The sequence below is a fragment of the Furipterus horrens genome, unplaced genomic scaffold (assembly GCF_987537825.1).
Source record: "Furipterus horrens unplaced genomic scaffold, mFurHor1.1.pri manual_scaffold_10, whole genome shotgun sequence".
Classification (NCBI taxonomy): Eukaryota; Metazoa; Chordata; class Mammalia; order Chiroptera; family Furipteridae; genus Furipterus; species Furipterus horrens.
This window is the reverse complement of record NW_028327180.1, coordinates 68,618,747-68,638,653: the sequence shown is the minus strand read 5'-3', so window position 1 is coordinate 68,638,653 and position 19,907 is coordinate 68,618,747. Positions and strand designations below refer to the sequence as shown.

At 42.5% G+C, this 19,907-nt stretch overlaps 1 protein-coding gene across 4 annotated transcripts in view; it reads right to left on the bottom strand.

Moving 5' to 3' along the window:
• The window catches only part of PPP2R2B (protein phosphatase 2 regulatory subunit Bbeta), a 431,926-nt gene that overhangs the window by 8,650 nt on the left and 403,369 nt on the right, over positions 1-19,907 (bottom strand). For all 4 annotated transcript variants that reach the window (XM_090288065.1, XM_090288064.1, XM_090288066.1 and 1 more), the window contains one exon: positions 5,087-5,256. In XM_090288065.1, coding sequence (XP_090144191.1) covers positions 5,087-5,256 — 170 coding nt within the window. The remainder of the gene's footprint in view (positions 1-5,086; positions 5,257-19,907) is intronic.

The following is a 19,907-nucleotide window of genomic DNA, read 5'->3' as shown; positions in this document are numbered from 1 at the left end:
CCTTACGTGGTGGCTGGACGTTTGCTCTCCTGTGACAGGGTGAGCTCCTTAGTGCTCTAGATCAATGGTCCCCGACCTTTTTGGCACCGGGGGCCAGTTTCATGGGAGACAATTTTTCCATGGACAGGGTGGGGGCGAAGCTCAGGCAGTGATGCCAGTGAAGCGTTGCTGCTCTCCTGCTGCTGTGCGGTCCTATTCCTTAAGACCACAGACTGGTACTGGTCCAGGGCTGGGGATTGGGGACCTCTGCTCTAGGTGATTGTTCCTGCCTATAGTCCTCAGCTCCTTGAAGTCATGCCAACAAACTCAACTTCCTGCTACCCATCCTTTTTACAGTCACCGAAAGCTCTCCGAGTACCTCTGCCCCATTCCTTGAAGCAATTCCAGCACCTCGCTCTCTCTTCTGTCATTATTCCTGCCATCATTTTTTAGTGATTCAAATACTCTGGTCTCTAGTTACTTGACCTCATCATTTTCAATGAGTTTGTCCTTTGCTTTCCTTGGTCATTCAGTTATTCCTATGACTGTATCCCTTTAATGACTAATGCTCTATTGTTACTTCCTGATTTAATCAATTCTTCAGATCCATTGATCTGACTACTTTACCCATTATTTTTCTCCTTACCTACCTTAGATTCGGTGGCCCATCATTACAATCATTCCCTTATTATATACCTGCAACAAACTTGCCTTTTTCTTTCTTTTCATTGTACTCATTCGGCAAAAACCCCATCGCTGGTTAAATCTAACTTTCTGCCCTTCCCTACCTGTACCAAGTGAGCATGGCTAAGAAGAAACACATAATCATCTAGATAGTCTCACTTTAAGTCAGTAACATAAAACTCAAGTGGATCCCCGAGCAACCTTACATTTCTTTGGCAAATTCACTCTCTTTGATGAGCATTTTATACTTTTTCTTCCTCCTGACCCAGCTGATGACCTTCTTATTTTACTGAGAAAGTCAACATAAGAAGAAGAAACTGTCTATATGTTCCCATCACATAATTTATAAGCCTTCTGCACCTGTAATTACACACTCCTCTTTTTTCATGAATTGTCTCTCTTCCGATCTAAGGCCCATTCTGCAATGAACTTGTTTTCCTCGAGGACTGTGTTCCTTTAGCCGTTTCCCTCTCCACTGGCTGCTGTTTATCAGCATAAAACTTTCTTAAGCCTATACCCATTTTTCTGCTCCCGTTCAAAACAAAATTTCTTAAAAGAGTTATCTGTACTCACTATATTCATATTCCCTATTCACAGTCTGTCTTGAACGCACTCCAATCAGATATTCATTCATCACCCTACCTACACCTCTTTCACCGAGGTTACCAAGAATCTTAATGTAACTAAATCCAGTGGTCTAGTCTCATCCCGACTTACCTGATTCAACAACAGCACTTGGCCACTGATGACTCTCCTCCTGGGGACAGTTCCTTCACTTGGCTTCTAGGATATTCCTCTGTTTTCCACTTACCTGATTGGTCACTTCTTCCCAAGCTTTCTTGACAAATCCACTTGTCTACCAAACATGTGAACACTGGGCCCCCGGGCACAGTTCCCAACCTTCTCTTTCCTCCAGGTTAGATGTATCCAGACCCACACTGAGCTGTCTATTTGCCATTTCTGGATATTGAGTCAATTAAACATGTCGAAAACCAGACTCTTGACTTTGCTCAGGATAAACATCTTGGGAGTGATCCTTGGTGCTTCTTTTCCTCTTACATCCCACATCAAATCCTATGGTTTTACCTTGGAAATATATCAAGACTCTGGCCACCTCCACTGCTAATACTGTTATCTAAGCTACTAACACCAACACTCCTTGCCAGAATACTGAAATGACTTCATAACTATTGTGTCTCCTGCCATATCTCCCTTATTGTCTACCCCCACCCCCAGCACAGCCAGACTGTTTATTTTAAAATGTTAGTCAATGATAAAAATGTTATGGAATTGGATAGCTTCACAGCTTTGGGCACACAGATTGAAACCCACTGAATTGTACACTACAAAAGGGTAACTAGGACTTCTGGTCAAGATGGAGGCATAGACAGACACACTGGGTCTCCCTCCACAACTAAGAAGGAATACAGCTACCTCAAAACTAGAAACAACCAGAAGTTCCAGAAAATTGAGCTGCATGGAAGTCCAACAAACAAAGATAAAAAGAAGAAATACCATCCAGACAGGTAGGAGGGGCAGAGCCAGGGTGGAGAGGATGCAGTGTGGTGGTGGCAGCAGTGGTAGGCCAGTGGAAAGTCCATCACACATTTTAAAAAGTGGGGAGGGACACCTGGGCAGCATTCCCAGCTCCTGACCAGACAGTGCAGCTCACAGTCCCAGCGCCAGGGAAAATCAAGCTTCATTGCTTCTGACTATGCAAACCAGTGGGGGTTGGGGTGGAGGAAGAAACTGCCAGTCTCTCAGCAGAGGCCACTTGTTTCAAAGGCCCCCATGGTCCTAGAACGTCCACAGACCCACCTATTCTTGGAACGATGGTCAGGGAAACAGCTAGAGGGGTGTCAGTCCCATACAGAAGAGGGAGAAGTGCCTGGAAAAGAGGCAAGTGCTGAGCAAGTGGCAGTGTTCCCTATCAGACCCCTCCCCCACATACAGCACCACAACGCGGTCAAACAGGTTGTCCTATACTGATGCATACCTAAGGCTCCATCCCTTACAATGTAACAGGAGGCATAGCTCTACCTAAGACACAGAGGCAAAAAAACACAGGAGCCTGTCAAGATGAGGAGACAGAGAAGTATGGCCCAAAAGAGGGAACGGATCAAGGTTCCAGTGGAAGAACTAAGTGATGAGGAGATAGCCAACCTAACAAATGAGGAGATAGCCAGCCTAACAGATACAGAGTTCAGAACACTGGTGATAAAGATGCCCACAGGCTTGAAAGATATACTTGAATATGGCAAACGTATAAGGGAAGAAGTGAAGGCTATGCTAAATGAGACAAAAGAAGTTCCACACAAAACCAAAAGTGAAGGGAAGGAAACTGGGGTTCAAGTCAATGATTTGCAACATAAGGAAGAAAAAACAGCCAACTAATACAGAATGAGGAAACAAGAATTGAAAAAAATGAGAAGAGGCTTAGAAAGCTCTGGGACAACTTTAAACGTGCCAATATCTGAATCGTAGGGGTGCCAGAAGGAGAAGAGGAAGAGCAAGAAATTGAAGGCTTATGTGAGAAAATAATGAAGCACAAAGAGTCCCAAATAAGCTAGACCCAAGGAGGCCACACCAAGATACATCATAATTAAAATGCCAAAGGTTAAAGATAAGGAGAGAATCTTAAAAGCAGCAAGAGTAAAGCAGAGAGTTAGTTACAAAGGGGTGCCTATAAAACTATCAGCTGATTTCCCAAAAGAAACTTTGCAGGCAAGAAGGGACTGGCAAGAAGTATTCAAGGTGATGAAAAGCAAGGACTTACAACCAAGATTACTCTATCCATCAAAGCTATCATTTAGAATGAAAGGAAAGATGAAGTGCTTCCCAGACAAGGTAAAACTAAAAAAGTTCATTATCACCAAGCCATTATTGTATGAAATGTTAAAAGGACTTATTTAAGAAAAAGAAGATAAAAACTATGAACACTAAAATGACAACAAACTCACAATTATTAACAACTGAATCTTAAAAGTAAAAACAAAATCCAACTAAGCAAACCAGAATAGGAACAGAATCATAGGTATGGGGATCATTTGGAGGGTTATCAGCTGGGAGGGAGGAGGGGGAGAAATGGGGATATGGTGCAGGGATTAAGAAGCATAATTGGTTGGTACAAAATAGACAGGGGGAAGTTAAGAATAATATAGGAACTTATATGCACAAGCCATGGACATGAACTAAGGGGGTGGGATTGCTGGGGGAAGGGGGTTACTAGGCAGAGGGGAGCAAAGGGGATAAAATTCGGACTGTAACAACATAATAAAATATACTTAAAAAAAAGGGTGACTATTATGGCATGTGCATTATATCTCAAGAAGAAATATATAAACCATATTCCTCTGTCTAGAATTTCCCTACTTTGTTTTATCTAACCCAAGATATAGTAAAATAAAATTACTAGTTTATTCCTGCCTCTTGACCTTTGCTTTCATGGTACTCTTGCCTGGAATTAGCTTCTTCAAGTCCCTTCTACCTCAAAGTCTAGCCCTCCTCTTCAAGAAACAAACCATTGTAAACAATGCCTTCTCCTTTGTCCTTTTGTCCGTAAGTCTGCAAGCCACCTGGGCGATTCCTAGGCCCAAAACCTCCACAAAGTACTGTGGATTCCTCTCTCCTCCACACCCAGTCAGTTCGCAAACCTTCCGGACCCTCCATCCTCCCTGTCTCTCCCTTGCATGCCGCCATTCCAGACCAAACAGCCACCATCACCTCCGCCCTACACTGCTTTCATCAGTTTGGCAAATTGCACTGTGAAACACATGGTAAAAACAAAGAAATGCATAATGCCAGTTCCTGGGTAAGACTTTTGCATAGCTCCCCATTGTACCCAGGCTGAAGACAGACTAACCTAACTTATGTGACCAGGGCCTCTGTGTCCAAGCTCCTCCTCCTGCCCTTGTGTTCCCTGGTCCAGGTGCACAGAGCTCCCTTCTGAACACACCGCATTTCTCTTGATTCTGGGCCTTTCAACACACTCTCGTAAGAGTACAACTTTGCTGGCTAGTTCATGGTCATCAGGACTCCGCTGAAGGGTCACTTCTTCCGGAAAGCCTCTCCCACCAGGGTGGCCCTCCCATGGCCCTCAGTATCATCTCTTTCATCACCACACGCTCAGTTCCCTGCTTGTCACCTCACTTCTCTATCGGACTGTCAACTTCAGGAGAGCAGGACAGTGTCTGTCTCACTCACCTCTGAATCTGTGGTATCCAGCGTGCAGTAAGTGCTCAGTAGATAAAGATTAAATTAAGCCCCAGCCCCTCCATGTGCACCCTCGTCTTAAAACCGATGGCACCCGCAAGCTGTGCCCTTTTGATTTTTCTGGGTTGTAATGAGCCTTTGAGGGAGTTGGCTGACTTGGAAGCCCACAAAGGAAGTGTGCGGGACACCTATGGGTGGGGGTGGTCTGTACCTGGTAAGTCTCGATGGGGCGGCTTTCCATGTTGAGATCCCAGACTTTAACGGTCAGATAGTCCCTGGTCATGATATACCTCCCACTGTGGCTGAACTTCACATCCGAAATCGAAGAGATAATTTCAGAGAAAAATGACCTGTTGCTTGGATCTTCCGGCTCTTCAAAAACTGTGGAACAAAAGCAAAACAAGAGGAACTGAGCACATTCTTATCAATGAACTCGAACATGTTCAGGCCAGCTAGCAAGTTGGCAATCTAACTTGCAGTAGGGCTGGCATCTGCTGGATAAGTTGCTGAGACCTGTCAGCAGAAAAAGCTGTTACTGGTTTCTGTATTTTCGGTCTCATCCATTCATCTGGCGCTGACCATTTGCAAGCTCCAGGTCTACGATCTGACTTGGTTTCACAGTTTCCCCTGTTTCTGGGTGTCACTGTGCATACCAAAACCTGTAGTCACCTTAGATGCTTAAATACAAATTCTTTTTTATAGCTTTATGAAGGTACAATTTGTATAGCATAAAATATACTCATGTAAAGATTATAGTTCAGTGGTTTTTAGTATAATCACATAATCATGCAACTGCCACCACACTCTAAATTTAGAACATTTTCACCCACCACCTCAATAAAGCCCCAAATCCATTAGCAATTGCTCCCCATTCCTAATCTCTACAGCCCTCAGCCACCACTAATCTAGTTTCTGGTTCTCTGAAATTGCCTATTCTACAAATTTCACATAAATGCAGTCATATAATATGTGGTCTTTTGTGTCTAATTTATTTTACTTAGCATCATATTTTCAAGATTCAGCTATGTTGTAGCGTGGGTCAGTACTGCATTCGTATTAATGGCTGAATAGTATTCCATTGCATGGATATACCACATTCTCTGTACATTCATGCACAGGTTTTTGTGTGGACATACATTTTCATATCTCCTGGACCATGGTGTTTAATAGTGGGGCTTGCTGCCAGTCTGCTATTTACTAGTTGTGTGACCTTGGGCAAGTTACTTACCTGTACTGGGCCTCAGTCTCACCGTGAATAGTGGCTACAATGTCTTTTGCATACAGGGTGGGGCAAAGGTAGGTTTACAGTTGTTCATATGGAAAGTACAATAATTAATAAATAACAATAATACAAGAATGAACTGTGTTTTGCCTACTCACAACTATAAACCTACTTTTGCCCCACCAGTCCAGTGTCCATTGGCTCTGATACCCAGGTACTCACCATCTCTCTCAATAGCATCAGCTAATTTCCACTGATGGGAATAAAAGACATGGTTCTGCAGTTTGATGTCAAGCCTGTCATAAGCTGCCTTACCTTGTCTTTCTACCTTAATTTTGAACTTCTCTGGTTCAAATTGAATGTACAGGGAATATCTTGATGTTTTCCAGATCTGTGCTCTGCCTGATCATCCCTTCTTCATTGATTCAAATTCTGCTTGATTCAAATGCCTCATCTTTTTACATATTATTTTAGCCCCAAATGACCTTTTCTTTTCTCGGAAGTCCCATCATGCTTGGTCTGGTTCCTTTGTTTAGCGTGTGCTCAGGGATTCTCACATTGTTATTTAATAATCCACAGGTCTGTCTTATCTCAACTAGGACATGAGCTTGAAGGTTGGATTTTGGTTTTTCTTATCTTTGTACTGACAGTCTTAGGCACAAATGTTCAATAAATATTTGCTGCTTGATTAGAACCAAGGCCAGAAAAATTATTAATTCTTTGTCTCCTGAGTTCTTAGCATATATGATGTCAAGCTATACATATTTGCCAATGTTTAATTATTTTTGACTCCCTATAATGGCGATTGAATACAGTCTACTTAATAAGTATTTGGTTCAGCACAAAACTGTGATACAAACACCAGCGTGCAGATTTCTGGGTTAACTTGTCCTCCAAAGTGCCCTCTTTCCTACCTGCTCAGTGCACTCCTGCTATCAAAGTCCATGCAGAGAACCTACGAATGCAGAGTTCTCTTCCAAACCTTGCTAAATTCAACCACCATCCAAACCAAAAATACTTATTTTCACAGAACCATTTAAGAGAACAACAAAACAACTGATCGATCAGAATTGAACTTGAGAATTAAAAAACCCCATTGAAACAGAAAAACATGAGCTCATTAGTTCTGATCCAAAGTCTCAGCCAATGGCCTTATCTTCTGCATTTCAGTCAAGCATTAATGAAGGCCCCATTCCGGATTCTGATTGGTAGTTACCCTCATAGTTGAGAACTACATTTTCACGTTAGTTTTGATTTAGGGCAATCTCATTAGGACTGGGGACTTAGAGACACCAAGCACACTCCATGAAAACACATCTTAATAGAGAGGCTTGATCACCTGGTGTACGTGCAACAACGGCTTGAGTCAGTAAGTGGGAAGGGCTTAAACTGCTCTGGAGTCTGTCAGTTCCTGCCTTGGTCACTTACCAATGGTTGACTTTTTCTTTACTACCCTGAGATTTAGTTTTCTCAGCTGCAGAAAGGGCACGCATGTGGCTGGGCACATGTGCTTGGCACATGGTAGGTTCTCAACAAATGTCCGTTGCTACAGTAGTCCCTCTCTATATCGCGGTTCACTTATCGCGGCCTCATTGTATCGCGGGATTTAAAAGAAAATATTATATTTAATTATTTATTGCGGATTTTTCGCTATATTGTGGGATTTTGCAGTACTGTATACATATGTAGTTAAAGTTACATAGGTTTAAGAATGTAGCATATGTTTAAGAACATAGTGTTTATAAAAGTGTGGAAAAGGTTAATAAGGGAGTGGGAAAGGTTAATAAGAGACTGGGAATGGTTTACAAGTGTGTGGGAAGGGCTTATAAAGCCTTAATATATATATAAATACTAAAATAAATGTAAGGTTCCTACTTTGCGGATTTTCCCCTATTGCAGGGGTGGGGGTGTCTAGAACGTAATACCCATGATTAAGTAAGGGAATACAGTATTTTTTAATTTATTTTTTAACAAGGTTACTTTATTTATCTGTTTTTATTTGTTTATTTTTAGGGGAGAAAGGAGAAAGAGAGGGAGAGAAACATCATTGTGTGGTTGTCTCTCACTTGCTCCCCCAACTGGGGACCTGCCATGCAACCTAGTCATGTGCCCATGACTGGGAATCAAACCAGTGACACTTGGCTTGCAGGCCAACGCTCAATCCACTGAGCCAGCACAGGCAGGGCCTATTTATCTGTTTTTAGAGAGAGGGGAAAGGAGAAAGAGAGGGAGAGAAACATCACTGTGCGGTTTCCTCTCACGTGCCCCCAACTGGGGACCTGGCGTGCAACCTAGTCATGTGCCCTGACTGGGAATCGAACCAGCGACACTTGGCTCGCAGGCCAACGCTCAATCCACTGAGCCACAGCAACCAGGTTTTCCCCGTTCAATTTTCAATATCAACTCCATGAATTCTTTTCATTCATTCAGCAACAACATTTAATAGTGTTAATAATTATTGTACTATCTATGGGAAGCTTATTATATTCTAGGTCCTGTACTTCACATGTTTTATCTCATTTAATCCTTATAACAATACTATGAAGCAGAACTGATGCTTTCTTATTTTATAGATGTGGAAAACTAAGGCATAGAGAAGTTTTGTAACCTGCTGGAGGACACACAGCTTGAGCTGTGTTTTGAATTAAGATCTGACTTAAAAGTCTTTGTTCTTAATCAGGATGGAATTCTGCCTTTTACCATGGAGATCTTATTTTAGGAGCTGTAAGATTTCAGATAGAATCTACATAGAACTATGTAATTATAAAGCTGGAATGGCTCCAGATGACTAGTCCTAAACTGTCCTTTTTATACACAGTCCACTTCAAACGCCTAAGGAGCATGGTTTCTACACCAGGCGCCCATGAGTTTGAGTCATCCAACACCACTGGCAAGCAGAAGGTGGGGACCCCAGGACTTTGGATGACCCTCTTGAGACTCTGACTCATCCCCCACCCCTAATCCCTGTGGCCTTTAAGCAATGAGGCCACCTTTCCTCTGACTGTCCCTCTCCCTCAGTTTATGTATGTTACAGAAACAGGGGAGTCCAAAGATCCCCAGAGTTTGCGGCTGGGGGATGGGGAGAAGGAAGCAGCTTTCAGAATGCCTCCACATGCCTGAGGCTGGTGGCTACTGTCTTTCTTATGCAAAATGGCTTTAATGCATCTAAAGCCTCAGGTAGATGGGAGAAGTCTTGAACCAGGGGACAGTATGGAAAAAGCACACAGAGCCTACGTAAGGTTCTGTGAATGGTCAGAACTGTTTGCAACGCCCATTGCGTCAGAGGACGCAGTCAGGGATATATAAGCAGCTGCGGACATTTTAGCTCGCTCTTGTTCTCACTCTCTCGCTCTCTGGCCTCCTCCATGCGGCTTGGTGAAGGGGCCTTCTCCATGTGGAATAAAGAAGCTGAGTTCTCCACGTGGCTTGGAGAAGGAGTCTCCAGGCTGCTTTGAGAGGTTCTTGCCATGCGGTTTTAGGGAAAGGAGATCCATGCAGTTTGCAGGAAGAAGGCAGTTTGCAAGGAGGCTGAGAATCCAGGCGGTCCTGCATTGAGAGCTGGAGGGCACCACAGCACAGAAAGGACCTTCCCAATCAGAAGAATGATTGGCAGCTGCTGGTAAAGCTGAACTGTGTTTGGAAAGTAGGGAAACGGTTTCTCTAACTTTTCTAAAACTAGCCTGCTTTGGTAGGGGGGAGGCAAGGATATGTGTTTATGGGTGTTTTAAAGAACATAAGACTTAACAACAGAAATCCGCAAATAACTAATTTGCGGATCAGTTAAATAAACAATTTTGTTAAGGATTGTTAAATAAACAATTCTTTTACTTTTCACTAAACTCTGGTACTGAGAGTTATAATTTTGGCGGCGGGCAATTGGTCCCTTAACTAAAGAGCCTGTGGGTTTGTTTTCAATTGGAGCAGCCCAGGGGTTCTGTAACATGTACACAGACACTTAATTTATTTGTCTCCCCTAATAGAATGTAAGCTCTACAGGGGCAGGATTTTTTTTTTTTTTCCTGTCTATTTTGTTCTGTTATATTCCCTGGAACAGAGGAGGTACTAGTAAATATATGTGACATGAATGAATATTGACAGCCATTTTAATTTTAAATGAAAATAATGCCAAGACATATCATAATTAAAATGCCAAAGGTTAAAGATAAAAAGAGAATCTTAAAAGTAGCAAGAGAAAAGAAGTTAGTTATCTACAGGGGAGTTCCCATAAGACTGTCAGCTGATTTTTCAAAAGAAACTTTGCAGGCTAGAAGGGACTGTCAAGAAGTATTCAAGGTGATGAAAAGCAAGGACTTACAACCAGGATTACTCTATCCAGCAAAGCTATCATTTAGAATGGAAGGGCAGATAAAGTGCTTCCCAGACAAGGTGAAGATAAAGGAGTTCATCATCAACAAGCCCTTATTATATGAAATATTAAAGGGACTTAAGAAAAAGATCAAAACTCTGAATATTAAAATGGCAATAAATTAACAACAACCAACAACTGAATCTATCAACAATTGAATCTAAAAAGCAAACTAAGCAAACAAAGAAATAGAATCATAGATATGTTGATCATTTGGAGGATTATCAGTTGGGAGGGGAAGGGAGAAAATAGGGAAAAAGATGCAGGGATTAAGAAGCTTAATTGGTAGTTACAAAATAGTGATGTTAAGAAGAGTATAGGAAATGGAGAAGCCAAAGAACTTACATGCATGACCTATGGACACAAACTAAGGCAGCGATTGCTGGAGGAAAGTGGGGTACCAGGTGGAGGGGGGCAAAAGGGGAAAATTGGGACAACTGTAATAGCATAATCAATAAAATATATTAAAAGAAAAGAATATCTATCTATTAATTAAATATGTTTTTATTAATTAAATAGGTCATGAAGAAAAACCTATCTGAGCAATGCTTTATTCACTGCCAATTATTTTCTTTTAGGTCCTTGAAAAGTATGGAAAAATATGTTCCATAGGAAGTCATCTTTATTTCAAGGTTTTTACTAATTCGGACTGGGCAATCATTGGTCAGCTATTTAAGTGTATTTTATGTGCATGCATATACATGCACAGCTCTTAGTACGTTACCTAGAATATACAAATAAAAAGTATTTGTTGGATGGACGCAGGCCAGGCCCTGTCCTAAGTGCAACAGACAAGGAACAAGACAGATCCAGTCCTACCCTCATGGTACTCACTGGCTTGAGGAAGAGACAAATGTTAAACGATTACACAACTTCTGTTACAAGCATGAATAAGTGGCCTTTTTACCGCATTAACAGAGGGCAGTAAAGGTGCTGGGAACGAGCGAGTGGAATGCAAATGGAACACCACCGAGTGTCCCAGGTAAGTTGCTGAATGGGTGGGACCAAAGTATCTACTGCTTGAGTGACAGATCTTTACACAAATCAAAACTGGTATTCCTCCTGGAGACCCTTTGCTTGGCATTAGAGACCCTGCTGACCTGACGGGTTCCCAGTTAACTTCCAGAAAAGAAAGATATCAGGAGGAGAAAGGGAGCGGACCCCAGTGGAGGGGAGGGGAGCTTGGTCCCCTTTGTGGGGAAGCCGTCTTGATGAGAAGCCTGACAGTCCAGATGTAGCCAGTGGGAGGGGTCAGGTTCACCATAAGGGGGCCTGTATCTTGGAGGCCCCAATAACAACAACAACAAAAATGATAATGACATCTGCACCGTTTCTTGGTCCTCAGGCTTTGCATACATTATCCCATTTAATGCTCAAACTTCTGCAGAAGGTACTCAGACCAGGAAAGGCTGAGTAACTTGCCCAGGATCATGCAGCTAAAGAGTAGTAGAGATGGGCTTTTGCCTGACCATCTGTCTGCCTGTTGTGCTGCCACCACAACCGGGCCTTCCTTGCTCTGCTAATATCATCTGTGAAACTGGGCTCCCTCAGTCCCAGGCACTCCCACCTTTATGCCTCAGTTCCTCTTTGCCTCCTCCTGTGCCCATTACAGGGCACTGGAAAGAACACCCTCCTGGGAGTCAGGGATGCTGGGCTGGAATCCACACTGGACACAAATTAGCTAGCTCTTAATGATACACACTATCTGTTGAGCACTTAGACTGTGCGTCTTTCATATATTAACTCATTCAATATTAATAGATATTATTATTGCTCTTTTCCACAAATCAGTCCAATCAGTCACCTCAGGCACAGAGGTTCTATAGCTAGTAGGAGGCAAAGTCGGGATCTGCTTCTAGTCTACGCTCTTAATTTGTCCTACTGCCTCTCTTTGACTGGGCCCATTTCCTTGTCTGTAATATGAAGGAGGCAGGATTGCCAACCAGGCCCCTCCCAGCCCTTAGATTATTATGCCTGTGAAATTCTGCTAGTCTTCCCTTTCAACTCCCTCTACTGATCCCTGTTACTTTAGGGTAGAGCGCCTTCCCAAAGGGACGTCAGCAGCTTGCCCAGCCCACGACACATCAGGAATCCAGATTCTGACACTGACGAGCTTGGGAAACTCCTACCCAGTTTTGGGAACTGAGAATGCAATTTGCTTATTAAAGGTGCTGAGAAGTCCTACAGGTGAAAAATTAACATTCTTTACTCCATGTTTCTCAGCCTTTGTACTATTGATTTTTGGGTCAATTCTTTATTGTTGGGACATTGCATAGGATGTTTAGCAACATCCCTGGCCCTACCCACCAAATCTGCAATCCCAAACTGTGATAACCAGATGTGGCTCTAGATATGGCCAAATGTCTCCTGGGGGGCCTGATTGCCCCTGGCTTTAATCCTGCCTTCAATCTCATTGGATCTCATCTCCTCCCTCCCCACTGTCCCATTTGTTTTATTATTTGTTTTTTGAAAATCACTTGCAGCTCAGTGTTTCTCTAGTACAGAGTTGCTTAGAACATAATTTGGGTTATAATGCTATAGTCCAAAGCAACTGATACTTCCTTTTAAATCCCTCAGACTAAACAGTAGCCCTCCCATCCCCAACCGTGTCTGTAGGGGATATGTTCTAAGAACCCCAGTGCATGCTGAAAACCATAAATTGCACCAAACCCTGCAAATACTGTGGTTTTTCCTCTACATACATAACCATAATAAAGTTTAATTTATAAATTAGGCTCAGTAAGAGATTGACAACAATAATAAAATGGAACAATTATAACAATATACTGTAATAAAAATTATGTGAATATGGTCCCTCTTCTACAATATTGTACCATACATCCTGCATGGATATGCTCGACAAAGGGATGATTCGCATCCCAGATGGGATGGAGTGGTCAGCACAAGATTTCATCACGCAATTCAGAACAGTGCACAATTCAGAATTTATGAATTGTTAATTTCTGGAATTTTCCATTTAATATTTTAGGACTGCAGTTGAATGCAGGTAACCAAAACTGTAGAACGCAAAACTGAGCATGAAGGGGAATGCCATATTAAGTGCCCTGAGCAGACATGTGCAGATATGAATATGTCTCCATGGAGCTGAAAGCATCTTGTATTTGGTGTTATCCTTCAGGGTGCCTGGCACAGGGCTAGTCACCTGAGAGAGCTCAGATGATGGATTCAATGAAGCAGGTCCCAGACAGAGGAAGTATTAAAAAGAAAACTGCTGACTTTAGAGAACCCTAAAGCTAAAACTACCTTCATTAAAACCGGGGCAAGAACAGCCAGAAAGCAGCAGTGTGTTAGCTGGTCGTGGTCTTGGGACAGGGGATGAGAGAATGGAGGGAAACCATAAGGAGAGGCTGTTTTTGTGGGAGGCTCCTGTCTCTGGACCTCCCCTTGGACATTGTGCAGAACTCATACCCACGATGAAAGGCCAGGTGGGGACCCAAGGTCATCAGCTGATCCTGACAGCCTCCTCACTGTCCACCCTCTGCAGTGTGGTGGCTAAGACTACCGGTGGTTCCAAGCCCAGCAGGCTCTGCTTGAACTCCAGCTCTGCTGCTTATACATTACGAGGCCTTGGACAAGTGGCCTGACTCCTTCCAAGCTTCATTTTCCTTATCTGTCAAGTACAGATCAGAGGAGTTCCTACCTTTTGGGGTGGTCATGGGACAGATGAGCTCTTTCATGTCCAGCACTCAGCATTGTGCTTGGGCCCAGAGTAACAGGGAAGGCAGCAGCAATGCACAAATGGGCACTGTTTAAGGCACGCTTGGTGGGAAGCGAGTCCAGAAGCCTGAGCTGTTTTTCCACTGGGGCCAGATCATAGAGCCACAGTTGTACATCAATTTCTAGGCCTCCCAATGGGGCTGTAACACAGACACACAATGGCTTATCCCAGGACTATCACTTGAGATTCACCTTTCTTGGTACAAGTGTCTTTCATTTGGTGCTGAACAATGTCACCATCACCCTGGCTTTGATGATTCAGGAAGATGAGAGGGAGAGTACAGGAAACTAGGCAGGGGAGTGGGGTGGGAAGGTTTGTTCTTGAAACAGAAACCATGCACATGGTTTCAAATTGCTCAGTTCTGCCGACATTTCTTTTATGGAGAAGCGGGCATGCTTTTCTGCTTGGAGACGTGGTCGGCAATTTCCCCACAATGGCAATTTTCCTATAGAGTGAGGCAGATGGCAATTTTCCTTCAGAGATAGGCAGGCAACAGTTTTTGCCCCTGGAGAGAAAAGGCTCGGCAGTTGAGATGCAGCCAGCAATTTTTACTACACAGAAGACACATCCAACAATTTTGCCCAATGAGAGAATCGCCCAATGATTTTTCCCACGGAGAGTAAGAACTCCCATGGATAATGTTGGCCTCTATCCAGCTGAGGACAGTGAGAGAAGTTTAAGATTTAATTAGTGGCTACTGTACTACCATGGGCCTAATGACATTATCTCCACACATGAGCTGGAGACTGGGACCTAAGATCATATAAGACTCAGAGGATTCTGAATTGTGAAACAATGATACCTCATTGCTGAACCTTTGCCGTTTGCTTTTCATACAGCCCTTCATTAAGTCTGCAAATACTTGTCAACAGTGAACGCTGTAGCAACACAATGCAGAGCATCGTGGAGAAGGAGCAGTTAAGCTATAAGATACTACATTGGTTCCTGACTTTTGTGTAAGTGTTTTCAAAATACATACATTATGCTTCATAAATATTATCTCTAAATAATCATTGAAAGTTAAAAAATAATGAGTTAAAAGCTTTTTTTTTACCCCTCAGACAGAAAAAAGGACCAAAAATTTCCTGGGTACAGAAATGAAGAGACAGACTGGGCTGGGGTGACCAGGTAAGAACATGCTGAACCCTGAATGATCAGTAAGCTCGGGATAGATGAGTGGTCAGCAGACTTCTCCTGTAAAGAGAAGGCTTTGAGGTCCATTTGGTCCTTGTTGCAACTACTCAGCTCTGCTCTGAGTGTGAAAGCAGCAGAGACAAGATGTAAACAGATGAGCATGTATTTCATAAGGCTCTATTTATTGACACTGAAACTTCAATTTCATCTAGTTTTCACATTCCATGAAACAGTATTATTTGTTTAATTAAAAATTTTTTTATCCTTGCCCGAGGACATTTTTCCATTGGTTTTTCACAGATAGGAAGAGAGAGAAGAAGGAAGCAAGGGAGAAACATAGATTAGTTGCCTCCTGTAAGCACCTGGGCTGGGAAATGAATGTGCTACCTTTTGGTTATGGGATAACACTCCAACCAACTGATCCACACCAGCCAGTGCTTAAAAAAAAATTTTTTTTTTGTTTAATCACTTGAAAATGTTATCATCTCATTCTGAAGAGCCACAGCAATCTTGAGAAAAAACAAAGTGGGAGAAATCCCTCTACCTGATATCAAACTATATTATAAGCTCACTGTCATCAAAACAGCATAGTACAGGCATAAAAAGACATACATCAATGGAATAGAATAAAGAACCCAGAGATAAACTCATGTCTATATACTCAACTAATCTATGACAAAGAACATAAAAATATCGAAGACAGTGTCTTCAATAAATGGTGTTGGGAAAACTGGACAGATATGTTCAAAGAAATGAAACTAGATCACTTTATTACACCACATCCAAGAATAAGCTCAAAATGGATTAAAGACTTAAATGTAAGAATCAAAACTATAAAACTCCTAGAAGAAAACACAGGCAGTAAATAAACTCTTTAACATCGCTCTTAGTAATATTTTGTGGATATGTTTCCTTGGGCAAGGGAAACAAAGAAAAAAATGAATAAATGGGACTACATCAAACTAAAACATTTTTGCACAACAAAGGAAACCAACAAAATGAAAACCAACCTACTGAATGGTAGAATATATTCACCGATGATATACCTGATAAGGGGTTAATATCCAAAATATATGAGGAACTCATACAAACACAACACTAAGAAAGCAATCTGATTACAAAATGGGTGGAAGACCTGAACAGACATTTCTCCAAGGAAGACATACAGATGCCAACAGGCATACAAAAAGATGCTCAACATCACTAATCATCTCACACCTGCCAGAATGGCTATCACCAATAAGTCCACAAACAAGTGTTGGCAAGGATGTAGAGAAAAGGGAACCCTAGTGCAGTGTTGGGGAATGCAGACTGGTGCAGTCACTATGAACAACAATATGGAGGTTTTTCAAAGTATTAGGACTATCATACGACCCAGCAATTCCATTTCTGAGTACTTACTGGAAGGAGACAAAACACTAATTTGAAGCAATATATACCTCATTCTGTTCACTGAAGCATTATTGAAAATGGCCAGATATGGAAGCAACCTAAGTGTCCATGGATAGAAGAATGAAGAAGATATGGTACACATATACAATGTATTATTACTCAGCCATAAAACAATAAGTAAATCTTGCCATTTGTGACAGCATGGATACACCTAGAGGTTATTATGCTAAGTGAAAAAGGTCAGACAGAGAAAGACAGATACCATAGGGTTTCACTTATATGTGGAATCTAAAAAAAGAAAATAAATGCACAAACAAAACAGAAACAAACTCACAGATTCAGAGAACAAATTGGTGGTTGCCAGATGAGGGGGTTGAGGAGATGAGTGAAAAAGAAGGGATTAAGAAAAATATAAATAGTCAGTTACAAAAACTGTCACAGGAATGTGAAGTACAACATAGGGAATATAGTCAATAATATTGTAATAGCTATATATGGTATCTCAGGGGTACTAGACTTATTGGGGTGATCACTTCATAAGGTATATAAATGTTTAATCACTATGTTGTATACCTGAAATGAATATAAGACTGTATGTCAACTGTAATTGAAAAACAAAAATATGTAAATGAATATGCGTAGTTTCTTAATAAAATATCTAAGTACAAAAAGGGGGGGACACAACCTCATTCTTTGCTAGAGTTGTGCAAAAACAGGTGGTGGGCCAGATGTCACCTGCAGACCATAGTATGTTGACCCCTAATGATGATGTTTGGGGGGTAGGAGGAGTGTCTTGCACATTAGATAGGGGAATAAGCATGAGTCAATGCCTGAGGTGATACATTTCTAGGGAACAGTGGACCCTTCAGCTGGACTCAGAGAGATCATTGGTCAGTAAACTTCAAGCACTATCCCCGGCACATCTCAGGCTGGCACAGGTGACGTAAATGGATTAGGAGTTGGACATATTCGGGTTAGAACCTGGACTCCACAGTTTGCAAGCTGGATTGTCTCTGTCAATTTTCCACACCTCTCTAAGATTCAGCTTCATCATCTTTAAAATGCAGATCTCAATGGGACTTCTGGCCAAGATGGAAGTGTAAACAGACACGCTACGTCTCCCTCCAAAACTAAGAAGGAATACAACTACCTCAAAACTAGAAACAACCAAAAGTTCCAGAAAATCAAACTATATGGAAGTCCAGCAAACAAAGATATAAAGAAGAAATACTCATCCAGACAGGTAGGAGGGGCGGAGCCGGGGCAGAGAGGATGCAGTGTGGTGGCAGCAGCAGCAGCAGCACTGGTGGCAATGGCAGGCTGGCAGAAAGCGCAGTCACACGTTTTAAAAACTCAGGAGGGACACCTGGGGAGCATTCCCAGCTCCTCATCTGACCTCGCAGCCATGGTCCTAGCACCAGGGAAAATCAAGCCTCATTGCTTCTGACTGTACAGACCAGTGGGGTTTGGAGTGGAGGCAGAAAATTCCAGTCTCAGCAGAGTCTGCTTGTTTAAAAGGCCCCCACAGTCCTAGAACATCTGGAGACGCATCCACTCTGGGAATGACAGAAGTGGGAGAGGTGCCTGGAAAAGAGGTGAGTGCTGGGCAGGCGGCATTGTTCCCTCTCAGACCCCTTCCCCACATACAGCACCACAACGTGGTGAAACAGGTCTCCCTGTACTGATGAATCCCTAAGGCTCCGCCCCTTACAACGTAACAGGAGTGACAGCTCTACCTGGGACGTGGAGGGAAACAAACACAGGAGCCTGTCAGAATGAGGAGACAGAGAAGTATGGCCCAAGAGGGGAAACGGATCAAGGTTCCAGTGGGAGAACTAAGCGATGAGGAGATAGCCAGCCAACAGATGAGGAGATAGACAACCTAACAGATGAAGAATTCAAAACACTGGTGATAAAGATGCTCACAGGCTTGACAGATATGCTTGAGTATGGCAAAGGCATAAGAGAAGAAGTGAAGGCTATGATAAATGAAATGAAGGAAAATTCACACAAAACCAATGGTGAAGGGAAGGAAACCCGGGTTCAAATCAATGATTTGGAACACAAGGAAGGAAAAAACAGTCAACCAGTGCAGAATGAGGAAGCAAGAATTGAAAAAAATGAGGAAAACTTCCCAAATTTTGCAAAGGAGATGAACATACAAGTCTGGGAAGCATGGAAGGTCCCGGGTGAGCTGAACCCAGAGGGGACCACACCAGGACGCATCATGATTGAGATGCCAAAAGTGAAAGATAAAGAGAGTCCTGGGGGCAGCAAGAGAGAGGCAGAGAGTTGCTTACAGGGGGGTGCCTATAGGATTATCAGCTGATTTCTCAGAGGACACTGCAGACAGGAAGGGACTGGCAGGCAGTATTTAGTGTGATGAAAAGCAGCCTATAACCAAGATTATCCAGCAAAGCTATCATTTGGAATGGAAGGGTAGATGAAGTGCTTCCAAGACAAGGTGAAGCTAAAGAGGTTCATCATCACCAAGCCATTTCTATATGAAATGTCAAAGGGACTTACTTAAGAAAAAGAAGATAAAAACTATGAGCACTAAAATGACAACAAACTCACAACTATCAACAACTGAATCTAAAAAATAGAAACAAAATCCAACTAAGCAAACCAGAATAGGAACAGAATCATAGGTATGGGGATCATTTGGAGGGTTATCAGTTGGGAGAGGGAAGGGAGAGAAATGGGAAATGGTGCAGGGATTAAGAAGCATAATTGGTTGATACAAAATAGACAGGGGGATGTTAAGAATAATATGGGAAAGAGTGAAGCCAAAGAACTTATATGCATGACCCTTGGACATGAACTAAGGGGGTGGATTGCTCGAGGGAAGGGGAGTACGGGCAGAGAGGAGCAAAGGGGAAAAAAAATTGGAACTACTGTAACAACATAATCAATAAATATACTTAAGAAATAAAATGCATATCTCAATTCCCATTTGGCATGGTTATTAGAATCAAATGTGATAAAACCAGATAGAGACACCTAGTTCAGTGCCTGGCACATGGTCGGAAGTCAGCAGGTGTTAGGGTCACAGACTATTCTCCCACGTACTGAGTGCCTCGTAGGTACTGGAGTTTTCGTAGTGAGCAAGATGGATGAGGCCCCTGTGCTCTTTGGTACTTCCTTCAACTAAGAGTCGGCGCACTTACTTATGATGA